The sequence below is a fragment of the Pomacea canaliculata genome, linkage group LG6 (assembly GCF_003073045.1).
Source record: "Pomacea canaliculata isolate SZHN2017 linkage group LG6, ASM307304v1, whole genome shotgun sequence".
In the NCBI taxonomy this organism is placed as follows: domain Eukaryota; kingdom Metazoa; phylum Mollusca; class Gastropoda; order Architaenioglossa; family Ampullariidae; genus Pomacea; species Pomacea canaliculata.
Window position 1 is genome coordinate 381,343 of NC_037595.1, and position 27,822 is coordinate 409,164.

A 27,822-nucleotide genomic window follows, 5' to 3' on the forward strand; every position below is an offset into this window, starting at 1 on the left:
CAAATGTCAGTTATGGTAAGATGGTGCTGATGTAGCAGTAGAAATAAAATGGTGTAGAAAAGAAGAAAAGTGGCACAGCACAAAATTAAATCCAGGAATATATGAAATTGCGTTATAGATGCACAGATCAATATTGAGCAAAAAGCTTGAACTCAGATTAACAGGAAAAGATGAAAAGTGAGAGAGATTTGTGTCATCCGTAGTTGTGACACAGCAGAGAACACACATAAAGATCTGTTGAGTTGAATGACCCACCAAAGAAAACACACTTATGTTGGAGAAAAACCAGGGTGGTTTAGTGCAGGTGTGTAATGGATGGGAAAGAAGAATACAATGCGAGGCTGATTAGATAACACACCCAATGAACGAGTCAGTTTTCTGCTAAAATTCCCCTTGGGAATTTCCGTCCTCTTCCCTGAAACACTAAAGAGGAACGGACTGATTTGGTGTAGGGCCTCAGTGTTACTCTGATTGAGAAAGCAGATCGGTCCAGCTACAAAAAAATGGTGCCATAGCCCATAGAATTGTTTTCTGTTGAATGTGTTCAGTCTTAGTACACTACTATGAAAAACAGCAAAAGAAAACCTTTTTCTCTTAATGCACAATTTTCAGTTTGTGGCTGTTCAGTGAAAGTACATTGAAAATAATCATTATGACTATTTAGTACACACAGTGAAAAAGTACAATAATAATCATCATGACTAGTACACATATGCCCCCTCCAGATGGAGGAGTTCATGGCTTGCTAAACATACAGACATGCTTGCACATTCATACATAAAGCCAAATGAATTTTTACCAGCCTAAGCTTTTTAATTTGTTCATCCTTTGGAAAACCACAAAAGGATAATGTTTAACACTTTTAGGTCTGAACTGTTCACTAAGGTACACAGTGATGTCGACAATCATTCTTTTCCTGTATGAGGTGACATGGTCGAAGAGCACTATGCATAAAACAGCTGACATCAAACCAGAAGTGGTATACCCTCAGCTTGCTTGTATAATTCTCCAAAATCATCCACATAGGGTGTGGGCAGTCAACAAGAAGCATACATAACTATAGTCATGTGTCCTGTCTATCCTGTAATTAATGTTCCTCTCTTGACCCTCAAAATTTGTTATTATTCTTATTCACTTTATATACATTTAGGTTCCTATGAAAAAAAATCCTATAGATTAACTGAGATCTACAATTGCCTTGGTGGGCCAAATGAAATGACTTTGAGGTTCGAATACAGCCTGTGGGCTAGACATTTCCCATCCCTGGCTATCAGTGTCATGTGCGAGTCTGCATGGTGTATATGTATGGTGTCAAATTACCATGTAAGCCACTGGTTTGATCTCCTGTGTGTGTTAGACATATAGTCATCTTGTGATGATAGTGTGGGGATGTTTGTGTAAGAGTTTGAAAATGTGTGTGTAGTTGTGTACATGTGTAACTGCACTGGTATGAACATGTTTTGCTGACTGACACTTACTACATGTTGACATCAAAAGGTGGAAAAGAGGACAAGAAGGACAAGAAGGACAAAGAGAAAGATAAAGAAAAAGACAAAATCAGTGAGTATAGTATTGCTCTTGTTATGTGCTTTAGATGTGAGCAATGGCAACTGTAGCTTGTTAAGGCAGAGCTTAATGTTCACATGTGTGAAAAGATCATTTTACCAGTTGTGATGTTGCTTAGTAGCAGTCAGGAGGATGCTACACTAGACATTTTACAAGAATCTTGCAGCATAGAGCAGATAATGGAGATTTTATGTGATTTATAATTCTAGAGAAACTCCTGGGATCATATTATCTTAACATCTTGAAAATTTAGAAATACAAACCCTTTGACTGTCTTATAGAAGAGAAAGTTATTCCTGAGGAAACTCCAGTGCCAGAAAAGCCGGAAGTGGTGGTGTTTGCTATGTTTGGCAATATGGCTAAATATCCAGTCAAAGTTTCCATGCTTAGGGAGATGGTGGGTATATATATGCTGTAATGATTAGCTGTGTATAAATCTGCATGTGGGTTTTGTGTTTCTGTGTGTGTGCATGTGTCATTTCTTCCCTTTCCCTTATTTTCTATTAATTAAATAGATCCTGTACTACAGAATCCCTCTTTTTCCCTTACCCAGTAAGAGCTTGAATTGCAGTGGAAAATTCTCCCTGGGAGCTTCCATCCTTTACGCTAGAATAATAAAGAGCAACAGACTGGTTGGTGCTCGGGCTTTTAGGAGTCACAACTAACCAATGGTCTGGCCACAGTGTTTAGCCATCTAAACAGTGAATTAGTTCAGTTACAATTGTAGCAGGCTTAAATATGGAAGTGTGTGGTTTTGGGTGGAAAGCTTTCTGACAGCAACATGAACACACAAAGTCATCAAGCAGCATTCCAAGCTTTAATTTTAAAAAAAAACAAAGAGGATGAAAAGAAGAAAAGAAAAGTGAGGAAGAGATGAATAGAAGAATAGAGAATTTTGCACTGCAATCAAAACAAAATAAAAACATTTTGATACAAAATGACATACATGATACATGAATAAAAATAATGTCTGCCCCCATAATCTTGGCCCCTCAAAATTCACCTAACCACAGAACCCAGCCTAAAATTGAACTTCAGTGTAACAGGGGGACTTACCACATGGGTCACACTCGCGTTCACTCTGTAATTAACGCTCAGACGAGTAGCCAATGGTTGTTGGAACCTCTTTATTATGGTGACCGCTTTCTGGCCGCCTGAAGGATTTAGCTTAACACAGAACATAGCTCCGAGCATAGACTTTGTCCTTAGTCAACCAGGCTACTGGTTGGCAATGACTCGTCACATCCTTCACTTGAGCTGTGCTCAATTTCCAATTAGCCCTATCTGTCCGCGCTACTGACCAATCGGCCTTCAGCTGGCATCTTATCTAGCCTCTACCACATATATAAATATATTAGGAATTGCAGGTTATTGTAGTTTCTACCATGTAACAAGCCTTGCTCAGTTATTGACAATGTCAGACTCTAATAAGAACCAATGTTTTACAAGATGTAAAAGCTTACATTCATAGGTTTTTTTTTTTCCTCATGTACTATTGAAGCCCATCTTGATACATTTCTCCCTTACATGCAGAAGCTTACAAATTAATCCCCTTATCTGGTCATAGAAATGAGTAATGAATGCAATATGTAGACAAATAACCACATATATGTACATGCTGTTTACATCCACATCCCTCCCAAATCTCTCACCCATATCCTCTTATTTCTCTAACCATCTTCCCCTAGAAACCTGCTACACAAGGAGAATCTTTCATCTCCTTGCACAGAAAATCTAAAATCATCCTATGCATAATCAATGTAAATCATACAAAAATGCAACACTTTTTTAAAGCAGGGTCTTAAGTATTTAAAAACAGGCATAACAAACCTGGATGAGGACAAACACCCAAGGTGGGTACTTTGACCCCATGGGTCCCACCCCTCACTCAAAAAGAAAACACATGGTAGACCGGAAGGAATATACACCCCTTGTAGTCTCAGTGTTGCGAGACCAACACACATCAAATAAAATAGTACCAAATTATGTAAAAACGCACGACAATTAAACTTAGCAAAAAAGAAATTGCTTTTGTAATTTTGTCATATGTGTTACACAATACTTCCCATTTTCACCATGAGTATTATTTCCAAGCATATATTAGGACTTAGTAGTATCTCGTGAGTTTTATTTCCAAATACATATTAGCACACAGTCATGTCCCTTCTTAGTATTATTTCCTAGCATATATGTAAACGGACAATTTTAGTTAACCATACAAGTATGTAGAACTATGCAAGATTTATATATAGCGCATACTCACTTTTGTGAGGAGTGTGCTTTTAGCCCTTGAGTATATATAAGTTTGCTATAAGTTTGCATAACCAAGTAACTAAAGAAGGAAGTGTATAGCATGACCATATCAAATAACCAAGGGCCGGTGTCTTGATTGATTTAGGCTAATGCCAGTGAACACCTGAGACAGAATGGCCTGAATCACCTTTACCCTCACACCGTCTGTGTTACACAGACACGCTCATGCCCCCTTGAGCCCCCACCTCCACCAGAAATCATACCAGCTTGGAAGCTTATTCGACCAAGGAAAAAAAAACCACAACCAACAGATGAGCCTAAAAGTAAGTTTATATTGATGAACCCTAGGCTCATTATACTGATGAACCCTAGGATCATCTGTGTTTTGTTTATGATTTAGAGAAGGTCGGCCACATCTTAACATTGCTTTACTGCAACTTTTTTATGATTGTCATAGCAATACAAAGTTCATTTTATTCTGCTCCCAAAACATGTTTCATTGGTTCTTTGTTTTGATTGATTTCTAAATTGGAGTTTAACCACCAGAAAAATGTATATCACAAGAGTTTATTGTAGCTTGCACAGATTTGTTTAAAGTATTTTGTTATGACTGTGATTTCCACAGGTGAACCTGAGGTGATAAAAGACATCAGGTGCCTGGAGATCACATCACCATTTGTCAACTACAAGATCAGTCCTGTTCCCATTCCTGTTGACACGTATGTGATATGGATTATCTTTTCACTAGCATTTACTTTTATTCAATTTAATGTATAACTATTTGTGTATCCCAGCATAAAACTTATACCCTAAAGCTAGTTGTGGAAGTAATGGTTGAACAGAAAGGAATAAGAAGAAAACAGCTCGAGGAAGTCAAAGCTTTAAGTACCTGGTAGCCACTGTGTTCAAAGATGGCAGCTGCATGGCATACATCTTTGTTAATCTCTGCAGCAATGGCCAGAATAAGCAGAGTTTGGCACAGCAACACTAATAAGTTTTCAAGACCAAGTGCCTGAGGAAATGGCTGTGAAAAAATAACAGATTGGCTGTCACTGACCACATCATTTCATGCAGAACTTGCAGCTATTCAAGACAGACCTAAATTCCCAGTCGTGTCAGCTGCTGTATCGCCAGTTACCCTTGCCAAGGACCAGTACAAGTGTACCAGCATAGCTAGTTGTATTGGTTAAGTCATGAATGAATGGATGAATTTGATCTATTGAAAGATTCACTGCAGTAATCACTAATTTCATTAAAACAATTGTCTGTTGGCAGTTTTCGCTGCAAGTCCGCACTGGAGAGAGGCAGCACTCACTCACGTCCTATGACAGGCAGTGTAGAATCAATACAGGAAATGGATGAGAATGATCTAGAAGCTGATGAATCCAAGACTGGTTCTTTCATTGGCCTGGTACAGACAATACAGGTGGTTAGAGACAAGCTAGTAATATGATGAAGTCATTTTGAGTGATGTTTGGAGAGCTAGGTCATAACAGTGATAGTGCCATTGAAGTTTAAAAATCAAACAGAAAAGGCGCTACAGTACTAGATAGGTTGATGCTGGATAGGTCGTACAGAAAAGATGTTACAGATTGACAGGTCTACAGACATTGCCGTTACTGTAAAGGCCTTCAAAATATGAGGGTGTTACAGGCTGAAAGGCTTTAGAGACATTACTATTGGTGTAGTAGCCCTATAGTCTGAGACAGCTGGTGTACTCAGTAGAATGGCCAGTCCCTGTTGCTTGTCTCTAAGCCCTGCATCAGGCTGTCTGTTCTTTAGCCCTATCACTGATGTAGAAATCCTTACAAAAATTCAGTGCATTTCAACAAAAAAGGAAAGAAGTGGCATCCCTTCACCTAGCAGGTTTGAGGGAGGCGGCTCTCACAATTAAAATTTTTTTTTATTAGTTTGTTGTGTTTTTGGTATCCATTGTGTAGGCTGGTACTTTTTTTTTCCTTGTTGCGTTGTTGCTATGTTGGACTGGTTAACTTTTTGTTTTCATTTGCGACTTTCGGATTTTCCATTGGCTTTCGGACCTGCAGTTCTGAACTCGGGGCCATTGAGAGTCCCTGGGGCAGACAACTTGCTAAAACAAGTAGCTGTTAATGTTCATAGAACATTCAAGAGATGACAAGAAGCTAAAGATAGACAAAAGTTCTGTCAGACAAATCAGTAACAAAACATTGTGCTTGTTCCGAATCTCATCTGTCTGATTCTCCGCCAGCAAGACAGCCTTACAACATCACCTCCCCACCATTGACAGAAAACAAGGTGAAGGTCACTCAACATCAATGGGTCATCATTAGAAGTGGTCATCGTGCAGTTTGACAGTGTGGCCTGTGTCTATCAGCTATAGACAGGAATAGACAAAGGTCACAAAGATACAACCGCAGTGCATGTAGCTTAGCACTTGTAGCACTCTAGAAGTGTACTGAGTATGTAATTGTTGTTGTAAGGTCAGCGTCGAGTGACGCTGTCCTATTTCCCACGCTGGCTGAACTGTGAACTGTCCACCCGCGACCACTGCCCTTTCCCACGCTGGTTGAGCTCAGGGTAGCCGACCTTGAACTGCCCACCCCCGGCCACTGGTCTATTGTTACACCGCCTGAGAACTTGGGTGGAAACAATGACCAGACAGGGCGAGGGGGGGCAGGGGATGGAGGGATCGACATTCTAGAATGTTCCGAGGGTAGGGAAATATAAGTAGCGGGGCGGACAGTGGTTGGCATGCTGTTGTTGAGATTTGAGAGAGAGAGAGGAGGCAGGCCAGCAACCGAGAAAAGAGTTGAATAAAGAAATTTCAACGTGAGAAACCATCTTGTGTTTTTCCTGTTCAACTTAGCCCAACCCTACGTAGCCATTGACGTATTGGTTACATTTCTGGCGCCCAATGTGGGGCTAGTTGTACAGGAGCAACTTTAATTCCTCGGCAGAACACCATGGCTGACTGCAGCACAAACAGCACCGGAGCAGCAGATAAAGACAGCATCATCGAAGAACTTCGCCGCCAGCTAGAAGAGCTCCGGTCTGAAAGTGCTAGGAACGAAGTGACAAAGGCAATACGTGTGCAATTACTACCGCCCGTTCCTCTCCCAGAATTAAAACATTTACAGGGCTTCCGCCTACATCGCCCCAAGAGGTCACCTTCGAGCAGTGGAAAGTGCAAGCGCTCGAAATACAAGACGATGCACTGATCGAGGAGAAGTTCGCGTTCCTGAGACGGAGTCTGAAAGGAGCGGCACATCTCCACACCAAAGACAAACAGTATGGCACCGTCAGCGAATTGGTTGCAGACTGCAGGCGCTGTTCGGGGAGCTACGAAGTGCAGACGACATCTATATCGAATTGTGTCAGATGAGACCGACCAGAGAGCAGTGCCTGTCACAATTCCTTCTGCAACTCTCCACAAAGATGTCGGTGCTAAAAACATTAGGTGGCCTGACGGAGGAGGAATGCAACCGCAGGCTGTATTATATATTCTCCAAGGGAATCTCCGAACCGATGGTCGCCATGGACATTCGAAATAAATTTGGGATTCCTGGGAAGGTAGACCACCTTCCAGAGTTATACTGCCATGTGCGGCAGATTGAGAGTTTGATTTCAAAATGTGATTCATCAAGTGAGAAGGGTGAGAGATGCACCAAAGCCCGTACAGAGGTGCGTGTCGCCCATGTACAACAGGACAGACCTACCCGTAAAGTGAGAAGAAGCAAGTACTGTTTTAAGTGCGGGAAGAGGGACATTTTTATCGTGAGTGCAACAATCCGGTGAATGCAGCGCTGGTGGTGCAGAGAGAGAGAGAGCGGCGGAGACAGGAAAGCAAGTGGCGGAAAGAACAGGGCCTCCCCGAACTGAAAGGGACCACCACAGAGGGGCGAGTGTTGGTCCAAGAAGGCGACCGTGAGACCCCAGCCGAGAAGGTGAGAAAGCATCATCATCTCCTTTCAACGCCGCCAACACCATCGAACAGGGCCTTTTAGAACTACGGCCAGTTCGGTTAAACAGTGCAGTGCTGGATATTCCTCCGCAGCAAACTGTGGAACTGTGTGGTAACCTGACAAACACTTTGAACGCACCTGTTACAATCACCGCGCGTTCACAAGAATGGTTACCGGAAAATATCACGGTAGTGTCAGCCAGTGTCACAGGGTCGAGAGTGCAGGTGGCAGTGAGAAACTCCTCTTCCAGACGACATGTGACGCTGACCAGTCGAGTGGTGCTCGCGGAATTACACTCACACCGGCGCAGACCAAACAAACCTCGAGGCGTTGGTGGACCGAGCTGCGAATCACCCATCCGCATCGACGGCGTGACGTCACGCTGTTTGATAGACAGCGGCTCGCAGGTGTCTATTGTGTCGGAGTCTTTTTTTCGCAGAAATATGCGATATCGACAGCTGGAAAACCTGGATTCTACACTGCAAGTGATAGGAGCAGGCGGTCATTCTGTGCCCTATATTGGTGTTGTGCGTGTGTCGGTGTGGTTGCCTAAAGATGTCGTTGGTGTGGACAGTAAAGTAGACACAGTGTTACTTGTCTGTCCAGACACGGAGTATTCGTCACGAGTGCCAGTGATAGCGGGCACCAACATCCTGAGAGCCTACGCCCGGCAGTGCGAACGTATGGCGGGGCGGAACTTCACCACAAGACTACCGCTGTGTGTGCATGATCGCTCACGCCTACAGGGAGGCGACTAGTGCACCAAATGGACGTCTGTGCCCGGTACGACTGTTGACACCGGACACGACACTGCCACCCCGCTCGGTGACCGATGTCCGAGGGATTGTGCGGCATGGTGCAATCATCAACAAGGACGCTGTGCTGATCCAGGAGCCGACAGTGGAGGCGTTACCGGACGGGGTGTGCGTGTTGAGTGGCAAGGTGTCAACAAACACTCTTCCCCGGATTAGGGTGACGTTGTTAACACCACCGATTCACCAGTCACTATCAGAAGGAAAAGTGTGATAGCGGACCTTTCACCATACAGAGTGAATATTCACTCCCCAGTGTGTTACAAGACTTGAACTGCGACTTACAAGACGCTGGCAGGACGCACTGTCATGCAAACCACGTAGAAGAAGATAAGAACAGTGTTCCTGAACTATCGGATAGATTCCGTTTTGGTGCAAACGTCGACCAAACATGGAAAGACAGATTTATAAAGAAGCTGTTAACATTTAGTGATGTGTTCAATGAAAAAGAGTTTGACTTGAACATGACAGATGTTGTGCATGACATTGAACTGACTCCAGGTCCGTCGATTCGAGAAAGACCGAGGCCTATACCGCCACAGGACCTGGAGGAGGTCAGACAACATGTGCAGCAGTTGCTGGATGCTCGCATCATCAAGCCGTCGACCAGTTCCTTCGCTTCACCCATTGTGCTGGTGAGAAAGAAGAATGGGGCACTGCGCATGTGTGTAGACTACAGGAGGTGAATGCGCGGACAGTGAGGGACAGTTATTCGTTACCAAAAATTGAGCAACTGTTTTTAACGTTGAGTGGGGCTAAGGTTTTTACTAGCCTGGATTTGTCGAAGGCATATTACCAGGTGCCTCTGTCCGAGCGGGCGAAGAAGATTTCTGCATTTACCACCCCGTTCGGACTGTACGAATTCCAGAGGTTGCCATTCGGCCTTGTCAACGCCCCCATGACATTTCAACGGTTGATGGACTGTTGTTTGAGTGATATGAACTTGGCAGAGCTGATTATTTTTCTCGATGACATTTTGGTACATGGCACTAATCTCCAGCAACTAGAAGATAGAACAATTAGAGCTTTGGAGAGAATGCGTAGTTTTAAGCTGAAACTTGACCCTGATAAATGTATTTTTGCCACCACTGAGGTTAGACACCTAGGATACCTCATCTCCGCAGAAGGCATTAGGCCAGACCCTGAAAAGATCGAGGCTCTGACCAGTTGGCCTGTACCCAAAACAGTTCGCGATGTCAAGGCGTTCTAGGGTTTGCAGGATTTTATAGGCGCTGGGTTCCCCAGTTCGCGCAAATTGCCAAGCCTCTGAACGACCTTACTGTTGGATATGTACCACATAAGCTCAAGAAAACAGCTAAGAAGGCGGGTGCACTCAATCTGTCGTCAGATATATCTCACCTGTGGGGAGAGCGAGAACAAAGTGCGTTTGAGTCCCTGATCAAAGCACTGACTGCAGAGCCGATGCTGGGCATCGCTGACCAGTCCCAGCCCTTCATCCTGCATTGTGATGCCAGCGGCACTGGCCTGGGAGCCGTGCTGTACCAACATCAACAAGGCGAACTCAAGATAATTGCATACGCCAGCAGAGGACTCAACAAGACAGAAGTGAACTACCCCGCACACAAGCGAGAATTTCTCGCTCTGAAATGGGCCATGACAGAGAAGTTTCACGACTACATCTTGGGCTCCCGCGTCACCGTGGTTACTGACAACAACCCGCTTTGCATGTGCTGAAGAATGCAAAGTTAGACGCAGTTAGCCACAGATGGTTGTCATCCTGTCACTGTACGACTTCGACCTCGTGTACAAACAGGGCTCGACACACACCGATGCGGACGGGTTGTCAAGGCGACCGCAGGACCCGCCAGAAGCAGATGAAGAATACAGAGACACCTTAGAGAAAGTTGGGTTCCTACTGGAGAAAGCGAGGAAATTTCAAGACGATACCCCACAAGTTGTAAATCGAAGTGCAGTTGTGAGCATACTGACAGCCAAAAGCGCAGGAAGGCCAGTACATTCCATTCAGCAGACAGCCCGGCACACCACGCCCATGTCACGTGACAATGACGCCACTGACAACTTCACCCAGCCGTCGAAGCTGTCGTAAGGGACCCAAACATGATTCCAGACGGCATCTTAGAGCCGGAGGGCGGGGAGCCAGACTTCACCACCCTGACAGTCGACGACTGGCGGAGGTTACAGCAGCAAGACCCCCACATAGCCGCTGTCTGCCAAGCGCTCAAAGAAGGAACTGACCTGGCAGTGACGGGGCCAGAGACCAGGATATACGCCAGGGAGAGGAAGAGCCTGATGCTAGAGCATGGTGTGCTCTACCGGCGTGTGTCTGACGCCACATCAACCCGGTGCAGCTGGTGGTACCCCGCTCCATGCGACAGGAGGCGATGAGAGGTGTGCACGACGAGCTGTACCACACCCACTTTGACGATGCCATACGACACGCACGAATGCGTTTTTTCTGGCCGTTCATGGCGGCTGATCTCAAGAGGAAAATCCAGAGCTGCGAACGGTGCGTTCGCAGTGGGACGCACGCGCAGAAAGCACCCATGTCAACCATCGTGACATCACACCCACTGGAACTGCTTACCATAGATTTTCTCACCATTGAGGTCAAAGGGGAAAAGCAGAACATACTGGTCATTATGGACCATTTTACGAAGTTCGCGCAAGCAGTACTGACGAAAGACCAAACAGCAAGAACGACAGCCAGGGCTCTGTGGAACGAGTTCTTCATGACTTATGGATTCCCTGGCAGAATTCTGTCTGATCAAGGTCGGGATTTTGAGTCAAAACTCATCCAAGAACTGTGTAGCCTGGCCGGAATCCAGAAATGCAGGACCACGCCCTATCACCCCTGCGGAAACCCTGTGGAAAGGTGGAATAGAACGCTGATCGGTATGCTGCGAACTCTAGAGACTGAACAGAAGAAAGACTGGAGGAAACACCTGAAGTCTGTGGTGCATGCCTACAACTCGTGCATACACAGCAGCACGGGATTCTCACCCTCCTACCTGTTCTACGGACGGCACCCAAGACTGCCAGTCGACCTGGCATTTGGCCTGGACATAGGGAAGCGACAAGGGAAGAGTTGCAGGCAGTATGTGCAGGACCTGAAAGAGAGCCTCCGTAGTGCATACAGAATGGCCACAGAGCAAATGGAAAAGGCCTCTCTTAAGAACAAGATAAGGTACGATGCAGGAGCTTTGGCAGCTACCTTAGAAGTGGGGAGACAGAGTCCTGGTAAAGAAGATGGGGCCACGAATTACATCCAAAGTGGATGACCGCTGGGAGGAAGGAGTTTTTATCGTGATGGACAAAATGAACAATATACCGGTGTATGTAGTTCAACGAGAGGACGGCTCCGGACCAAAACGGACACTCCATCGCAATCTATTACTCCCAGTGGGTGCATTAGGCTGGGCACCACCTTTGGCCCAGGAAAGAACCACCAGAAACAACAACCCAGACAGCGCGCAGAAGAGGTAGCAGCCACACCCCCCGACTGTGGGAATGGTGAGGAGGACGAACCGATGCAATTTCCAGACATCGAAGTGGGCCTAGAGTTGAGGCCAGAGGCACCAGAGTTTATTCCAGCCGCGATACTTGCAGAAAACCGGGAGGAGGAAGTAGAGCAGGAAGATGAAACAGAGGAGATAGCAGAGAGCGACAGTGAAGAGGAAGATGAAAGTGAGGAGATAGCAGAGAACGACAGTGAAGAGCAGCAACCTCTACGCCGCTCTGACAGAATCCGCCGACCGGTGGACAGATTAAATCTTATGCACCGATGTGCAAGTGGTAATCAGTCGGACAGGGCGAAGTTGCATGGTGTCCGACAAGAGATGGCAAGTCTTTTAGCTTCTAGTCAGAAAGCTCCCCACCAGGTGATGCAGTCTGTATGGTTGGCCATAAACGATGTAATGGAAGTATTGGAGAGGTGGCTTAGCTTACCTGTAATTGAAACTGATGTGTGATCGGTCGAACCTTTTTTCTTCAGTAGCTTTATTTTGACAGACACCTTTAGGGGAGTTCTGATATTTTATTGTATTGAATTGATGTACATGATGTGTAATACTTCTTATGCTATGGTAATTAGGTCTATGTGCTGCAGTTTGACTGTAGAGATTTGTTCACGGGGAAATCTTGTTTTATGTTCGGGTTGATGTTTCCGTTTTTTTCAAATGTAAATTGAAAGGAAACATTTTTTTTTCTTTCCCCGGGTAAGTGTAGCACTCTAGAAGTGTACTGAGTATGTAATTGTTGTTGTAAGGTCAGCGTCGAGTGACGCTGTCCTATTTCCCACGCTGGCTGAACTGTGAACTGTCCACCCGCGACCACTGCCCTTTCCCACGCTGGTTGAGCTCAGGGTAGCCGACCTTGAACTGCCCACCCCCCGGCCACTGGTCTATTGTTACACCCGCCTGAGAACTTGGGTGGAAACAATGACCAGACAGGGCGAGGGGGGGCAGGGGATGGAGGGATCGACATTCTAGAATGTTCCGAGGGTAGGGAAATATAAGTAGCGGGGCGGACAGTGGTTGGCATGCTGTTGTTGAGATTTGAGAGAGAGAGAGGAGGCAGGCCAGCAACCGAGAAAAGAGTTGAATAAAGAAATTTCAACGTGAGAAACCATCTTGTGTTTTTCCTGTTCAACTTAGCCCAACCCTACGTAGCCATTGACGTATTGGTTACACACTCACCAACAGGACTGCAGGTGGCTGTTACATGAATTGATGTAGAAAACTTACATCACGAGTTGTGGTATGTACAGCAAGAAGTTGCATTAACCAAGCATCTACAACATGACACTTTTCTCCCACATTACTGTAGCTTTGTCCATCGCCGGTAACTGTGGACAGTCCTGCCTAGTGCTTTGAGTCCGCCTTTAACGGTGGGAAAAGACCTATACAAATCAACATATTATATTATAAGAGCTTAAGCTGCATTGAGCATTTACTGACTAGAGTGAATGTTTCTCTCCATGTCTCATGATGGGATATCAAATACAGACTATTGCAATGAATGAAGCATGATTTTTGTGTGTCTGCAGTTGTCAGAAGATGCTGGCAGTAAAGATGAAAAGCAGCTTGGCTTTTCTGGCAAACAGTTAATGGGGGTTGTTCAAAAACAGGATCAGAGTGTACCTGAGGCAGGAGAGGTTAGTCTCTATCTCTCTCTTTCTTTGTCTTACCCAATCACACACACACATATGTAGGTGCATATATACACACTGGCACATACATTTACCCATTACGCTGTCTAATAGAATTTAATGATATGTTGGGTTATAGCAGAGAGCTTAGATATAGAGAGGGTGCACTCCTTCTTTGTCCTTACTTGTTAAGAAAAGTAGTGACGCAGTTGTGTCCCTTCAAAACGTGATGCTACCAGAGTGCAGCCTCTCTATATCTACGCTCTCTGGTAATAGGACACCAAACACACTATCAGACTAGATTTAGTGATGGGACTGTTCAAGAACATGTGTGAGTTAGTCAGTCATCCCTTGACTGGCACCTGCTGTTGGGAGGAGCACATGGATAGATGCGGCAGAACAGAGGTTGGATGGTTGTGTCTTGGATTGCTTTACTGAAGCTAAATGCAACAAATTATGGAATTTTTTGTTTTACAGACTGACAATTACATGTCCATAAAATGATAAAATGAAGAACACCATCGTCAAGTTTGTGGAATTCAGTGTCTACAGACAAGAAACCATGCCAATGTCAGTGCCCTACAGGGCCAGACAGCTGATGTTTTTAGTAATAATCTTTCACAGAAAATAAGAAACCACCTAACCAGAAAGATTATCCTTCTTCAACCTGTCTGAACACAGCTTATAAACAGGGTGTTGGGGCAAATGACCTTTCCAAGTCTTGGGGCAAATAAGCTTTCCAGGCCCTTTGTTTGGGTCTTACAGCTTATTCAGATCAAAGCAAATTTTGGGAGTTGAATCTATGGCATTTTACCTTCAACTTCAGGTGTTTTAGGACTAGTTTGTGTTCATTGTCAATATTGTACTCAAATATGCCCTTCTTTTGGCCTTGTTGATACTTAATTTGAAACATCTTAGTAGTAGGATGAAGTCAGTCTGCTTGTGGATTGGACAATCTGAAAAATGCCAGATAGCTGATTTCTTTTGAGGGCAAAGAGTATTGGCTACAATGAGGAAAAAAGTTAGAGCTTTTAAAATTGTTTGTTTTGGCACTATCTTGGATCATTTCTATGGCAGATGGTTGCATAACATGCATAAAAACAATATTTTTAGACATTTCATTCATGGACAAAACATAAAATCAAAATAGAAATGATCATTTAAATATTTAGTTTTAAGCCATTTTTGAGCCATGTCTTGCATTAAATGTGCCATCAATGTGTTTTTTCATGTCATTAATGTATCTTGGATTTTGCAAACAGTAACATCTAACTGAACAACAATTCTGGTCTTTCTCTTCATCAAATAATTCACAGGACTTTATGTCTAAGTGTTGCAATGTGTTGATCTATTTAATATGTTCGTGTACATCTCTGCAAGAGAGAGGGACACAAATTTGTGTCTTAAATATCATTGACTATTTCTGTATGTTTCATTCTGTAAAGTGCTTTGAGCATTCTTTAATGGTCAAGTAAATAATCATTATCAGTATATCATAATTTCAATGTTCACCATGTTCATTATAGAAAGTAAAAAAAAGAGAGTCAAAAGTCAAAATCTTATCACAAGATAGCTCCCAAGTATTTTTATCATTTGTGTGAAATTCAGTAATATTACCCCAACCAATTTCGTTCTCTCTGCCATCTCTATGTGCATGTTGTTGCTTTTTGGTTTTAATAGAATTCCTTTTATATTTCTTTTACAGATACCAGATAAAAAGATAGCAAAGTCTGGTGTAGGTAGCAAGGAGAAGACTAAAAATAGTCGAAAACCAGATGGACTGATGGCAAGACAGGGGGACCTGCTGGAGGACAAGAAGGACAGAGGTAAACTTTGCTGAAATGTTCAGCATCTTCTATGTTCCAGTTGAACATGGGCAGCCCTATGAAGTCATTAGTCTTCAGCCAATGTAGTTCTCCAAATGCTTGGTGCATACCAGCACTTCAAGCTGCTAAAGTTATGCTGAATTGGGGAGGATATTCAGATGTTTTTCCAGAGTTTCAACTCAGCTTGAACATTAATAATTTCAGATGACATTTTATGTGCTCAAAATGAGCTTGTTTTGCATTTGATCAGCTGTATGATGATTAATTTTGAGTCATAATTTTTTATAAAGACAACATTCCTGTTACCTTCAAGCAGTTACACTGGCAAATAATGCTCTTTGCAAGTGATATGGAGTTGGCTACATCTGTGCCAGGGACATCAGCAGGGTCTCCAGCAAGCTTGCTCTTGGACTCTGGCCTATCTGTGCCAAGAGAACCAGTTGGAGGGGAGCCAAACACAGAGTTAAAAGATCAGATGGGGCAGCCTGAAGTGCAGAAGAGCCGAAAAGTTTGGATGGATTTGGATGAATTCTGCATTTGTTTCAAGTGGGTTGGCTCATCTCTCTGCTATTTGTCAGAAATGATGACTCTTACTGTAGTATTGTTAAAAGATAAATTATGCTGAGATAATAAATCAAAATGTGATTTCCAGTATTTGAAATAGCAAGATCAAATGTGTTAATGCTGAATTATTTTTCTTTGTCCATGAAACGCACTTTCAGTAATGATATTTTCAGCTTATGGTTTTAGTACAATGCAATGTACAATATGATTGTCTCATGAGAGAAATTCCTGTACATATTTTGCTGTCAGAGATTTATAAGAGCAATGTGGAAAAGTGCATACTTTTACAAAATGATGTTTACACCATTTTCTGTATAATATGTAACATTGAAATGCTTACACCGCTTACTGTGTACTATGTAATGTTGAAGCACAGGTCAGCATAAATCATTGGCCACATTCATTCCCACAAATTCATGACTACTGAAACTCTCCCTCCCTCTTTGTCTTAGCTCGAGGGCTAGATGTAAATGTAACCAACATGTCAGTCCCTGGCCGCACAATTATAGATTTTATTCAGAGTCTCACTCAGCGGCTGGCCTGCCATTTCTCCACTCTCACTTCCAAACCAAAAAGCCCTCTCTCAACTGTAAAGCTACACTACTTATCCTCTCTCCCGTCGAACGTTCCAGAACCATCTTTCTCTTTCCCATGGTTTCATCATGACCTTTCTCAGCCCACGTGGCGCCACTGGACACGCTGACCCCAACCTGTCTGGTCATGGTCTCCCCAAGTGGCTCATGCAACTGAGTTAACTTCTGGTGTAACAATAGGTTCAGTGGCCATTTGCTATGGGTGGACAGCTCTAGGTTGGCTTTTATGCATGCAGCTGACGTGAGAAAGGGCAGTCCTGGGCGCCTCTCGACCCCTACTCTCTACAAAGACATAACTAAGTATACAAGGGACAGTCCTGGGCGCCGTTCGACGCCTACCCTCAACAAACAAAGACATACGCTACTAAAGTACTACATAAAACATAACTTTTGCTGCTCTTATTCTGTTACCCTTGTAAATACAGATCTGTCATAGTCTCTCTCTTACTCCTCTGCCACCTAGAGCATACAGCTTTTATAGTCAAGCTGTGTTTAACATTCAGTGTTATGGAGAGTCTAGTCATGCTTTGTTTAGCAGTCTGTGTATGGGCAAAGGGATGAAGTTCCTCTTTGCCCTGCCAGTGAACAACTTGATCATCATGAGTCTTTGATGTGATAGAAGTAGCTGGTAATTGCTGGCTAGTACGTACTGCCACCTATATTTATACATATCGTGATGGTAGTTGCAGCTGGTTGACTTCAACATCATGTCAACTACTTTATCATCATGTCATCTACTGATAAGTCATATGACCATAGGAGAATAGATATCAGGTGAAGGGAAGTAAAATGGATGTAACATGGATATCAAGTCACGACAAGTTGCACTGCCAAGTTCAGATTTAAAATGAATAAAACCTTCAAAGGGTAATACAGCAATAGAGAGATAGCATATGTACCTACCCCCTAAGCAAGTGCTCAATGCAAGGTACACTTAATCTAGCAATATTAGCCAATTGTGTCCTACATCTGTACAATGACTGAGGGCATTTGGAAAATTATAAAGATATATTTGCAGCTTTCCTTCTAACTGTCATTGCAACAAGTAACAGCACATTTTGGTTCCTAGTGTGGTGACAGGTCTAATTTGTCTACAGAGCTCATTAGAAGTAGATGTAGATGTGTTATTTGTCAGGGAATATGTCTACAAAGCACATTAGAAGTAGATGTAGATGTGTTATGGCAGCAATGAGAATGCTTGGCAATGATTGGCAGAATGTTTGATCTGAAATGCAACTGTTCATGATAATGAGTGGCATGATTTACACAGGAGAATGCAGCAAGTATCCTGGAACTACTGTTGACAACAAGTAAATATGATATGAAATCCAAGTTTATTTATCTGAGATGGTTTTGAGAACATTTCACAGAGCCTTCATTGACAGTCTTTGGCTTCATAGGCTGGTATTATATGTACATTCATTAATGCTGGATCAACTTTTTATATATCAACAGGACCTTGTACATTTTTCACAAGCCTCACACCTACGCATACAATCAGCGCCACTCTGATCTCCGAGTAAGTGCTTACAGTGCCTTACAATCATGCTGCCCTTGTCTGTACCATTGACCCCAGCCATTGTTTGTGCAGTACTCTTTAGAGGATCACTAATCTCCAGCCTCTGTTTCTTAATATATCATGACCTTCAGCCCTTGTTTGTGTAGCACTCTTTACAGTATCACTGACCCTCAGCCTTTGCTAAAGTATCATTGACCCCTACCCACTGTTTGTTAAAGTATCACTGACCTCAAGCCCATGTGTGTGTAGTACCCTTTACAGTATCACTCTCCAGTTTCTGTTGGTTAAAGTATCGCTGGCCCCAGCCCTTGTTTGTGTATCATTGACCCCAGCCTGTCTGTGTAGTTCTTTTTACAGGACATGTATTACTGACCTCCTGACCATGCACCCAATCAGGCGGAGGAGTTTTATGAACAGCTGTAAAGGGTCATAAAGGCAGTAATCAGAAAAGACCCTCGTTGTACTTGGTGGCTGGAATTCCAAGACTGGTGCAGATGCCTACCAGCAATGAACAGGTTCAGCAGGCAAATCTGGCCTAAGTAAAACCAACACAAGGGATCTAAGAATCTTAAAGTTAGCACAAGCAGATCTGCTGTAGCCAAAACACACAATCCCCTAAAAGAATTGAGGATGATAACTTAGCACTTTCCAAATGATTTGGTCCACAACTTACAAAGCATTTCAAATCCAGCATCAACAAAGGCAAAAGGTCATACCCAGAGGCTTGCTTAGCCAGCGACCATTCCTTATCAGAAGTTGAAGCTTAAAGTGAAATGCCACTCAACCAGCCCCAGAATTTGCTATGGACCTAAATGTCGCTAAGCTCTTTAAGGACCAAGTTGGAGGTAAATTTGCTGCTGTGAACATGGTGGTCTGTGATACAGACTCCCCTGCTAGAAATATCAATGTCACAGCTAATTATAGCTCACTGGTAGGACGCAGACTGTTTGTTGATGGTCAAACATCTTGCCTTGCTCCACTTTCTTGTAGGATCCCCCAAGGCTCAGTACTTGGTCTAGTTCTGCTCATTATGGATATGAAGCCATTTTCATCTTGCATCCAGTCTCACCATGTTTCTCATCAGTCACATGCTGATGACACAGCTATACTGCTCCACTCCACCAGCTGTCTCACTCTGCTACCATCACCATAGAAGTCTGTATTAATGAAGTCAAATACTAGATGGTGACAAACTTAAACTCAACGATGATAAAAAGGCGTCTTCGATGACTGAGGTTTTGTGCTGATCTGTCTTAGTGAGGGTCCTTAGAAGTTGGTAGGCCTTCTTGCTGTCGCCTTGTATCACTCCATCCTCTGTGTTCCGACATTGGCTCTTGATCCAGTTCTCTCTAGCTGCCTTCATCTCTTTCTTGATCACACAGTTCACTTCTTTGTATTTGGTAGCTACTTTGGGTTTGCTTTTCTTTTCTCTCATCAAAGCCTTTCTTTGGTCACAGAGATCTAGGATATCATTTGTGACCCATGGCTGTTTTTGATTCCTTTGTTGCCTTACAACCTCCTGGGCTGTTGACATTTCCACCTCTTTGATGTTTCCCACAAGGGTGTCTATATCAAAGTCCACCAGGTTCACCACAGCAAATTTTCCTCCATTTGTGGTCTTGAAGACTTCAACATTTTGGTCTTGAAGCTTCTCCAAATCAAAGTGAATTTGTGGGGTGTTTGAGAGTTGCTTTGCTTTCTCCTTCAGCTTCAGGTTTGTTAGAACAAGGTCATGGTCGCTACCTATGTCGGCGCCTGTTAATGCTGGATTTGAAGCATCTTGGCAGCACAGGATATAGTCAATTTGATTATGGCCCAATTTGTCTGGTGAGTGCCACGTGGCTGTCCTTGATTTCTTGTGGGGATGTAAGGTGTTGGCGAAGGTAAGTCTCTGGCTCTGCACAAATTCTAGGAGTCTGATGCCCTTGTCGTTGCTTTCACCAAGGCCAAATTTGCCCACCATTCCTGCCCATTGCTGGTAGGTATCTGTGCCAGCCATGGCATTCCAGTCACCGAGTACAATGAAGATGTTCTTTTTGGGAACTGCCTTCACAACCTTATCTAGTTGGTAAAACTCTTCCACTTCGTAGTCTCCATGGGTTGAAGTTGAAGCATATACTTGGGTAATGGTGACATTGTGGGGCTTAGCTGAGACACAAACTACAGAACTACAAAACCATATGTCTTATCAGCAACTCAAGCAAAGTCATGCTAAAGGTCATACAGAACCTCATCAGGACTACGACAGAAGAGCTGCTAACAGAAGATCAGGCTGGCTTCAGAACATCACTGGAAAAGCCCTTAATATTGTCTCTGGTGTTAGAAACTAATCATGCTGTACAGTAGACAACAGACAGACACACACACACATATGCATGTACACGTAAGAGTCAATTTTTAAACCTTTTTTGGAAAAGATGGGCTTTAAGGTATTTTTAAAAATGTTCTTTGTGTCTCTGTGTACCATAATTAAATTGGCAGGGAACTACAAACTAGGGACCAGAATACTGCAAAAGAGTACCTGTTGAAGGTTAAACGAGAAATTTTGAGCAGAAAGGCATCCTGAGATCTCAGTACTCATGATAATTTATACTGATGAATAAGAGAAGATATGTACCACAATGCAGGCACTTGAAACAGAAGAAGGCCACAGTATACTCTGTGTGTGCCCCATGTAAAAATCTCCAATGGCTTTTTGTGAAATACGGGCTTTGTCTGAGAAACCTGTGTATTAAACCTAAATGATTATTATTATTACTTAATGGCTGTAACTATAAGATTTGTTACCTTTTTTCATCTTCCTTGACATCACACATTCTTTAAATGATACATGAGACTCCAACATTGGGTGCAGATGACAGATTAATTTTCCTGGCTTTTGGTCATGGGCATTGCACATAGAGTCAGCCATTATAATTCTTCATTCCTTAAGCAGATATTTTAACTTTTGTGTAGTGTCTATGTGTATTCTGTTTTGTACTTTCTTTAGTACCCATGTGTTTTATTTTGTACATGTCTGTAGTGCCCACATGAGTTCTGTTTGTACATGTCTATAGTACCCTCATGAGTTCTGTTTGTACTTGTCTGCAGTGCCCACATGAGTTCTGTTTGTACTTGTCTGTAGTGCTCACATGAGTTCTATTTGTACATGTCTATAGTACCTTCATGAGTTCTGTTTGTACTTGTCTGTAGTGCTCACATGAGTTCTATTTGTACTTGTCTAAGATGCCCATGTGTTCTGTTTTGCCCTTGAAGAGTTTACACCCCATTTAGTTATTGGTATTACCCTTGGTGAGTTTCCCTAGTCAGAAACCTGTCATGTGAATCATCACCTGTGTTTTCATATTTCATTTCTTGTTGGATGGGCTACTTATGAATTTTACTGAAACAGTTATAAAATTAAAATTACTGTTTGCTTATAACACAAATTCTCAAAACTATGAGTCGTACACTAATACAAAATAGAAAATTTATTAAAGCCTTTTATTGACATTAACTGTACAGATTTTTGTGTGGATGGGCAGTATCTTGCGACTGCTTATTGTGAAGCCATCTTTAGCTTTGCTGTGTAATTGAGGTCTTGCTTGGCATGGGTCTGTGACTGTTTGCATAATATTGGGGCTGGTTTTGAGACTGGTAATATAATCTCAAATCTCATTGTTGGCTCTTGTATTTTCTTACAGAATGTGAACCCCACCACCACTGCTACTCTTCCAAAAGCGGACAAAAAGATTTCAGCAGCTACAGTGGTAAATATTGTAGGAGGGAAACAGGTTCCCAGATAGGTACAGCAGTCAGTTATCCCTTGACTGGCACCTGTGTTTAGGGGGATCAAATGGATAGATGCAACAGCTGACAGGGCCCTCCTCTCTTGCCTATTGTCAGCAGGTCCTGTACAGGACGACCAGTCCAGTCTTTGACCTTCGTAAGTCCGTTTTTCCTCTGGTCACCGTGGCATTGGCCACCCTCCAAGGTGCCTTGAAGGACAGTCTTCAACAAGGTGTCATGCCGGGTCACATGACTGAAGACCAGCTTACATCACCTGAATGTTGAAAGTAGATGTTCCTGTTGGTGGCCTACGACTGTGGCCATCTTGTTTTGTACAAAGTTGTTGGTTCTGTGACCTCTGTATGAGATCCGAAGCAGACTCTGCAGGCACTTGTTCTCGAATACCTGGATTCTCCTTTCTGCTTCAGCAAGCAGAGTCCAAGTGTCACATCCGTAGAGCAGGATCAAGGGATTTGTACATTTTGTACTTGGTAGTCAACCTTACCTTACGGTTATACCAGATCCTATCTAGTCTAGCCATTGCTGCAGCAGCTGTCGTGATCCTAATACGGATATCTGGTGTTGAGCTGTCGTCCTTTGAGAGGGTTGCTTCCAAGTATTTGAAACTTCTTACCTCTTCGAGCTGTACCCCTGTTCATGTAGATCTCTGCTTCACCCCTGCCATTGACCATAACAGCAGCTAGAGTGGTGAATATTGTAGGAGGGAAACAGGTTCACAGATACATGTAGCAGTAGAAGTTGCTTCCTATCACGACCACTCTTAATTTAACAAAATATGTGAAAAGCAAGATCCAAAGCTTTTGTATTCTTGTTGTAATACTTTTTTTTAGAAATTGTTGGATAATTCTGGAAAATCCAGCTTTTGTCTTTAGATATGTCTTGTAAATTCCTGAGTAATTTTGGGGAAGTCTAGCATATGTGAGATACAGATAGATATTTAAAAAAACATTTACAGATAATATAGCCGTGTTAACAAATTGAAGTAACTTTTGGTTTATTTTGTACTTTTTTTAGTGTCAGAGACAATCATAAGCTAAAATGTGATGTTTGTGTTCGTGAGAGAGAGAGAAGTATTGCTGCTTACATTATAGGCCATCAGTTATATCCTATTTAGAGCACATGAGCTCTTGTGACTAATTTTGAGTCAACCATAAAATAATGTGTGTGATATTTCGTATGAATGTCAACTAATGCTGTTTATGTTAGAAGCCATCTGATGTGTTCTGTGACTTGTCACTTTTGTAACTTGTTTAGGGTCAAGTACCTGGCCATGACTCAGGTGTGGTATGTCCTTTTCTTTATTTTGCAGAGGGATGGATTCCAGGTGTAGTTTTAACCTTAGTGGTTGGGTTAACTTTGATGAAAATTTCACTATCTTTCATTTTCATTATTTGCCTTTACACTTCATTTATTTTACTGCTTCATTCATGATTATGAGATGATGAATTGACTGCTTTTATTTAAATTTCTTTCAAGATGTTTGCATCTTATTGTTGTTTTAATTTAACAAAGCGTGCCTTGATCATGTGTGTTTAACAATCTTTGGCTGGAAAACAAACAGCATAATTACTGGCTGCCACAACATGCCACATGCCACAGACAAGCCTAAAGCATGCTGGATATAGTGTTTTGGAAAAAATTGACATTATGACAATGGGAAAAGGAATCCTTACAAACCACAGAAAGGGCTAGGGTTAGTGTACCGTTAATACATGATAGTACGTGTACATGACTGAAAGATGTAAAGAAGTCTCAAAAGATTAGGGTTAAGATTAGTGTGTTATGATATCTAGAGTTAGTAGTAATTGAATTCATTGAAGGAAGAGTGACAGTGTCTCTCCCAGAGGAGGCTCCAGGTACCGGTAAAAGGATAGGCAGCTGACATATTTCAGGTTCAAAACTCTGAATATTTTGCTTTCTTTTGGAGGTGTAGGTTACGGTAGGGTAGGGGTGTGCTGGGTTAGAATTTCTTTGAATAGATATATCACTTTTACAGTATCATGGTACATGCAAGAAAGGAGAGTGGCATAGGTCATAAAATCCCACAGTTTTCTTGCAATGGCCAAGATCAGAAATCTACAACCTGACTTCCACTACCTCACAGACTTTCTGTATACAAGGTTATCACAATCTCTTAATCTTATAACATGTCGGCAAAACTTCTGATTTTCTTGCAAAAAATCTTAAAGTCCTTTGGCAAACCTCTGAGCTAATTATAGAGAGAAGGGAGCAGGTATTCTATGTGCCATGTGGTTATTTGCACAGCCAACATGCCAACATCAGTCTCATTCAGTGGTGTTTCTCAGGCTTTGTGCTCCATCAGCAGCCTTTACAGATTCAAGTTGATGATTGGGCTGTTCGTGGAAAGCTGCATTACTCAACTATAGCCGGATTTTAAACTGGCAGTGAATGCAGAAATAGGCATCACAGGCTTATTTTATTTCACTAGCCTGTTGTGCTGTTGGCCTACACACACTTCCCACGCAAGAATAAAATGAAGCATGGAATAAAAATGCTATAAGGAGATTGGGGGATGGAGGGCCATCATTTTTATGTCTGGTAGTAGTAGAACCAATAGCTTATAGGTCATAGGTCTTTCTGATAAAGTCAGCAATAGGAATAGCAGACACCACTAACTGAATAGTCCACAGAGCTTTATTGATAGCAAAACTGGCACACTTCTATGCTTCCTGTCTCATCAACAATGGCAATAGCCATAGCCATACAGTTTTGTACATTCACTATGAAAGAATATTTTTGGAGGTGACTTACATCTTTTTCACATGTTTAAAATGAAAGTCATTATTATATTGTCATTGGGTTCAAAAATAAACAGTGATTTTACTAGCTTTTATGCCTTAAGGGTCATTTATAAAAGTGAGATATGAAGTGTGTAGGTGTAAAGGCTGTTGTGTATCTCGATCATAAATCAAAACATTAACCATAAAATCTTTTACTGTTGTGCAGTTATCAGGCACTGATGACAAGTCCCAGTTCTTCTTGTGTATCCTTTGCTTTGTTCAAGCCACAGCATTTTGCCATGATTCTGCATACAATCCGAAGGCATGCTTTTTAGTCACACAGATGTGGCAAAAAGCACTTTACCTTATGGTACCTGCGTCTCAGAGAAGAAGATTGAAATGCAAATGACTGAATCCTTGTCCTTAACCTCACACAGTTGTGGACAGTCTGATGCCCATAGAAATTATTGTCTCCTTCTCAGTGCTGGCCCGCTGGTTTGACCAGCAGCAAGTTATAACTTCTGAAGAAAAGCGAGTCAGAGTGAAGGACTCAGAGAAGGAGCCCACGTTGTTGAGTGCAAGCAGTCCACTAGAAGGTGAGAGGAGATGCTGATTGATTTGTGTGTATGTTTTTATGCTTAATAATAGGTGCTTCAGAGGGAATTTTGTTCTTTAACATTGGCATAATTTTATTGCATAGATAAATCCTTAGAATATACACAAGTTTATGAAAATCAGCTGCATAAAACAGTAGTTTTTAAAGTATTTAATTTGAAGCCTTTTTGTGCACAAATGCTGTTTGCAATGTTCAAATTATTAATTACACAAATGTTTTATAATTCATTTTAATAGCATTACAGAATGCTTTATTATTGTGGACTAATTTTCAACACTAATTTAATTAAATTATAATTATGTACACCAATTTTTAGAAGCAAATCCTGTTAAGTACAGATCCCATTTATGGACTACTCCCCTTGTATCCATATTTTTTGCACAAGTACTCTGCAGTTTCTCCTGTTCATCAAGAAATCTCTTTGTTCAGAATCTGATCTCACCAAGCATACAACTCATACAACCTCAAGTTCCCAACATTATCAGAGCGAACCAAAGTAGAATAGACTGAGCAATGAAATAGATAAATCACTGAAACCAAAAATACATGTAGCATCATAAGCAAGCAAGCATTGCTTAACACAAGAGAATGGAGCACAAAGTCCATTAGGGATTTGATTGAATGCCTAATACCCACAAGATGCAATACATCATCATAAAGACTTTGAAAAGTATGTTACAAGGCAGTAAAAATTATGCTGTCATTTATACAGTGGATCAATGTGTCTTGGTATTAGCTTTCTGCTTCCCCTTTTAGTATACGATAACATCTCTGATAATCATCTTTAATCATGCATTTCTATCAAGGCCATCTATAATATAAGCACACGAATAGTGCTCTCTCTCCCTCTCTCTCCGTGAGGCATGCCTGCCCACATGCACATAACACACAGACATACAAAATATTGTCCCATATACTAGTCATGATTCTTTGTGCTTTTCTAAGTAAAATCAACAGGCCTTCAATTTCTTTACTGTCTTTAAATTTGTAAAGTCAATTGACTTCTTCTGAATGAAAACCATACCACCTCCAATATGCCCCACTGCCACCAGATAATGGTTATATTCTACAAGCAGATATTTATATATTAAAAGAAGCATTTGCATCAATTGGAGCAGTTTTGAATGCTAATAAAGAAGCCATATCCATTGTTTGTGCTTAATGCAACTGCTATGGTGCTATCTGGTATTCTGCAAGTACCAATGAGGGATGTGGTCAGTTATTCTAAATATTTAGCCTAAATGTAAGTTTTTGATGACCTGGCTTATTTCCACTTGTCATTTCTGTAACTATTTTGTAATTAAAATTCATCGAAAAATTTATAACTCTCTTCCAAATCAAGATGCATTTATGTTTTATATATCACACTACTTGCTATTGAAGCCACTTATACATAAGACTTAGTCACCCAGTCTGCTATATCATCCCAATGTAAGCATATAAACAAAGAAAACAACAGACGCCCTCTAATGGGAGCTTCCCTCTAGCTTACCCTGCCTCCCTCACTCCCTCCCACCCACTAACTAGCCAACTGCTGCCTGGGTCACAGACCGCTGAGCAATGCCGATCCCTAAAGAGGCCCAACAATGGTTAAGCATAAGCAGGCGCCTAAAGGGAAATAATACACAAAAATTGTGGCACTCAGTCTTGATTGCCCATTGGCATCTTGTTCATTCCTGCATAATCAGAGTTCCTCTTGCCCTTTCTCCTTGGGCATAGGTTTCCATCACTGCTCCTCTGCTGCATGATGACAAGCACCGCACACCTCGCTGAAATAACACAAGCATAGGACAGTTGGAAGATGTCAAAACTTCCCATGTCTAGTGGTCAAGGGCCACTCCACATGCAATGAAGATGGTCAGCAGAAGCAGGCCACAGCAGATGAACAGCAACAACCATCACAATCACCAAACAATAGCCAACACAAGAAAACAGCAAAAAGGAAAAGCCTGCAAAGAAAAATGCAGAAGTCATCATAAACGCTTTTTAAAGTCTTTATCATAGTCCTGTCATAATTTCACTTCTCCCTGTTTTGCTCCCTCCTTTTGGAGCCTCTTTCACAATTTATACATTATCTGCTATGAACTGAAAATACCTCCCGCATTTCCTCCTTTTCACAATAGAATATTAAAAAAGGCAAGATACAACATAATTTACAAGCATAATCTATCTCTACATTTAACCCAACAAGAATTCATGCTGTCATCATTTGCACGAGAACAGCCATCAGCCAAACCAACGGTGACAAGAATTTTTTTCTCACTTACTCAACACAGCAAGTGATATTCCCCATGCAGTTAGCAATACACCCCAGTCCTGACACTTGAAGAGACGGGCATAAAGGTTTTTTTCTGGCACCAGCTCCAGCCAGTCTTTCACACAGACTGTGGACACCAATGGCTTCTTCTGGCCTGCTGCAGTTTAGCACCCCACCACTTCAACACAAAGATTGCCACCAGCAGTTGTTAAGGCAG

At 42.3% G+C, this 27,822-nt stretch overlaps 1 protein-coding gene across 11 annotated transcripts in view; it reads left to right on the plus strand.

Annotated features, from left to right (window-relative positions):
- Window positions 1-27,822, plus strand: part of LOC112567042 (androglobin-like) — a 114,788-nt gene that overhangs the window by 40,428 nt on the left and 46,538 nt on the right. For 8 of the 11 annotated variants that reach the window (XM_025243521.1, XM_025243526.1, XM_025243528.1 and 5 more), the window contains 13 exons: window positions 1,498-1,560; window positions 1,848-1,963; window positions 3,965-4,142; window positions 4,445-4,538; window positions 5,095-5,245; window positions 13,599-13,706; window positions 15,406-15,526; window positions 15,901-16,072; window positions 18,139-18,202; window positions 21,886-21,951; window positions 23,246-23,275; window positions 24,959-24,995; window positions 25,170-25,328. In XM_025243521.1, the coding sequence (XP_025099306.1) occupies window positions 1,498-1,560; window positions 1,848-1,963; window positions 3,965-4,142; window positions 4,445-4,538; window positions 5,095-5,245; window positions 13,599-13,706; window positions 15,406-15,526; window positions 15,901-16,072; window positions 18,139-18,202; window positions 21,886-21,951; window positions 23,246-23,275; window positions 24,959-24,995; window positions 25,170-25,328 (1,359 nt within the window). Of the gene's footprint in view, window positions 1-1,497; window positions 1,561-1,847; window positions 1,964-3,964; window positions 4,143-4,444; window positions 4,539-5,094; window positions 5,246-13,598; window positions 13,707-15,405; window positions 15,527-15,900; window positions 16,073-18,138; window positions 18,203-21,885; window positions 21,952-23,245; window positions 23,276-23,300; window positions 23,316-24,958; window positions 24,996-25,169; window positions 25,329-27,822 lie in introns of all 11 variants that reach the window. The other 3 variants (XM_025243525.1, XM_025243522.1, XM_025243523.1) reach the window with 3 other exon arrangements.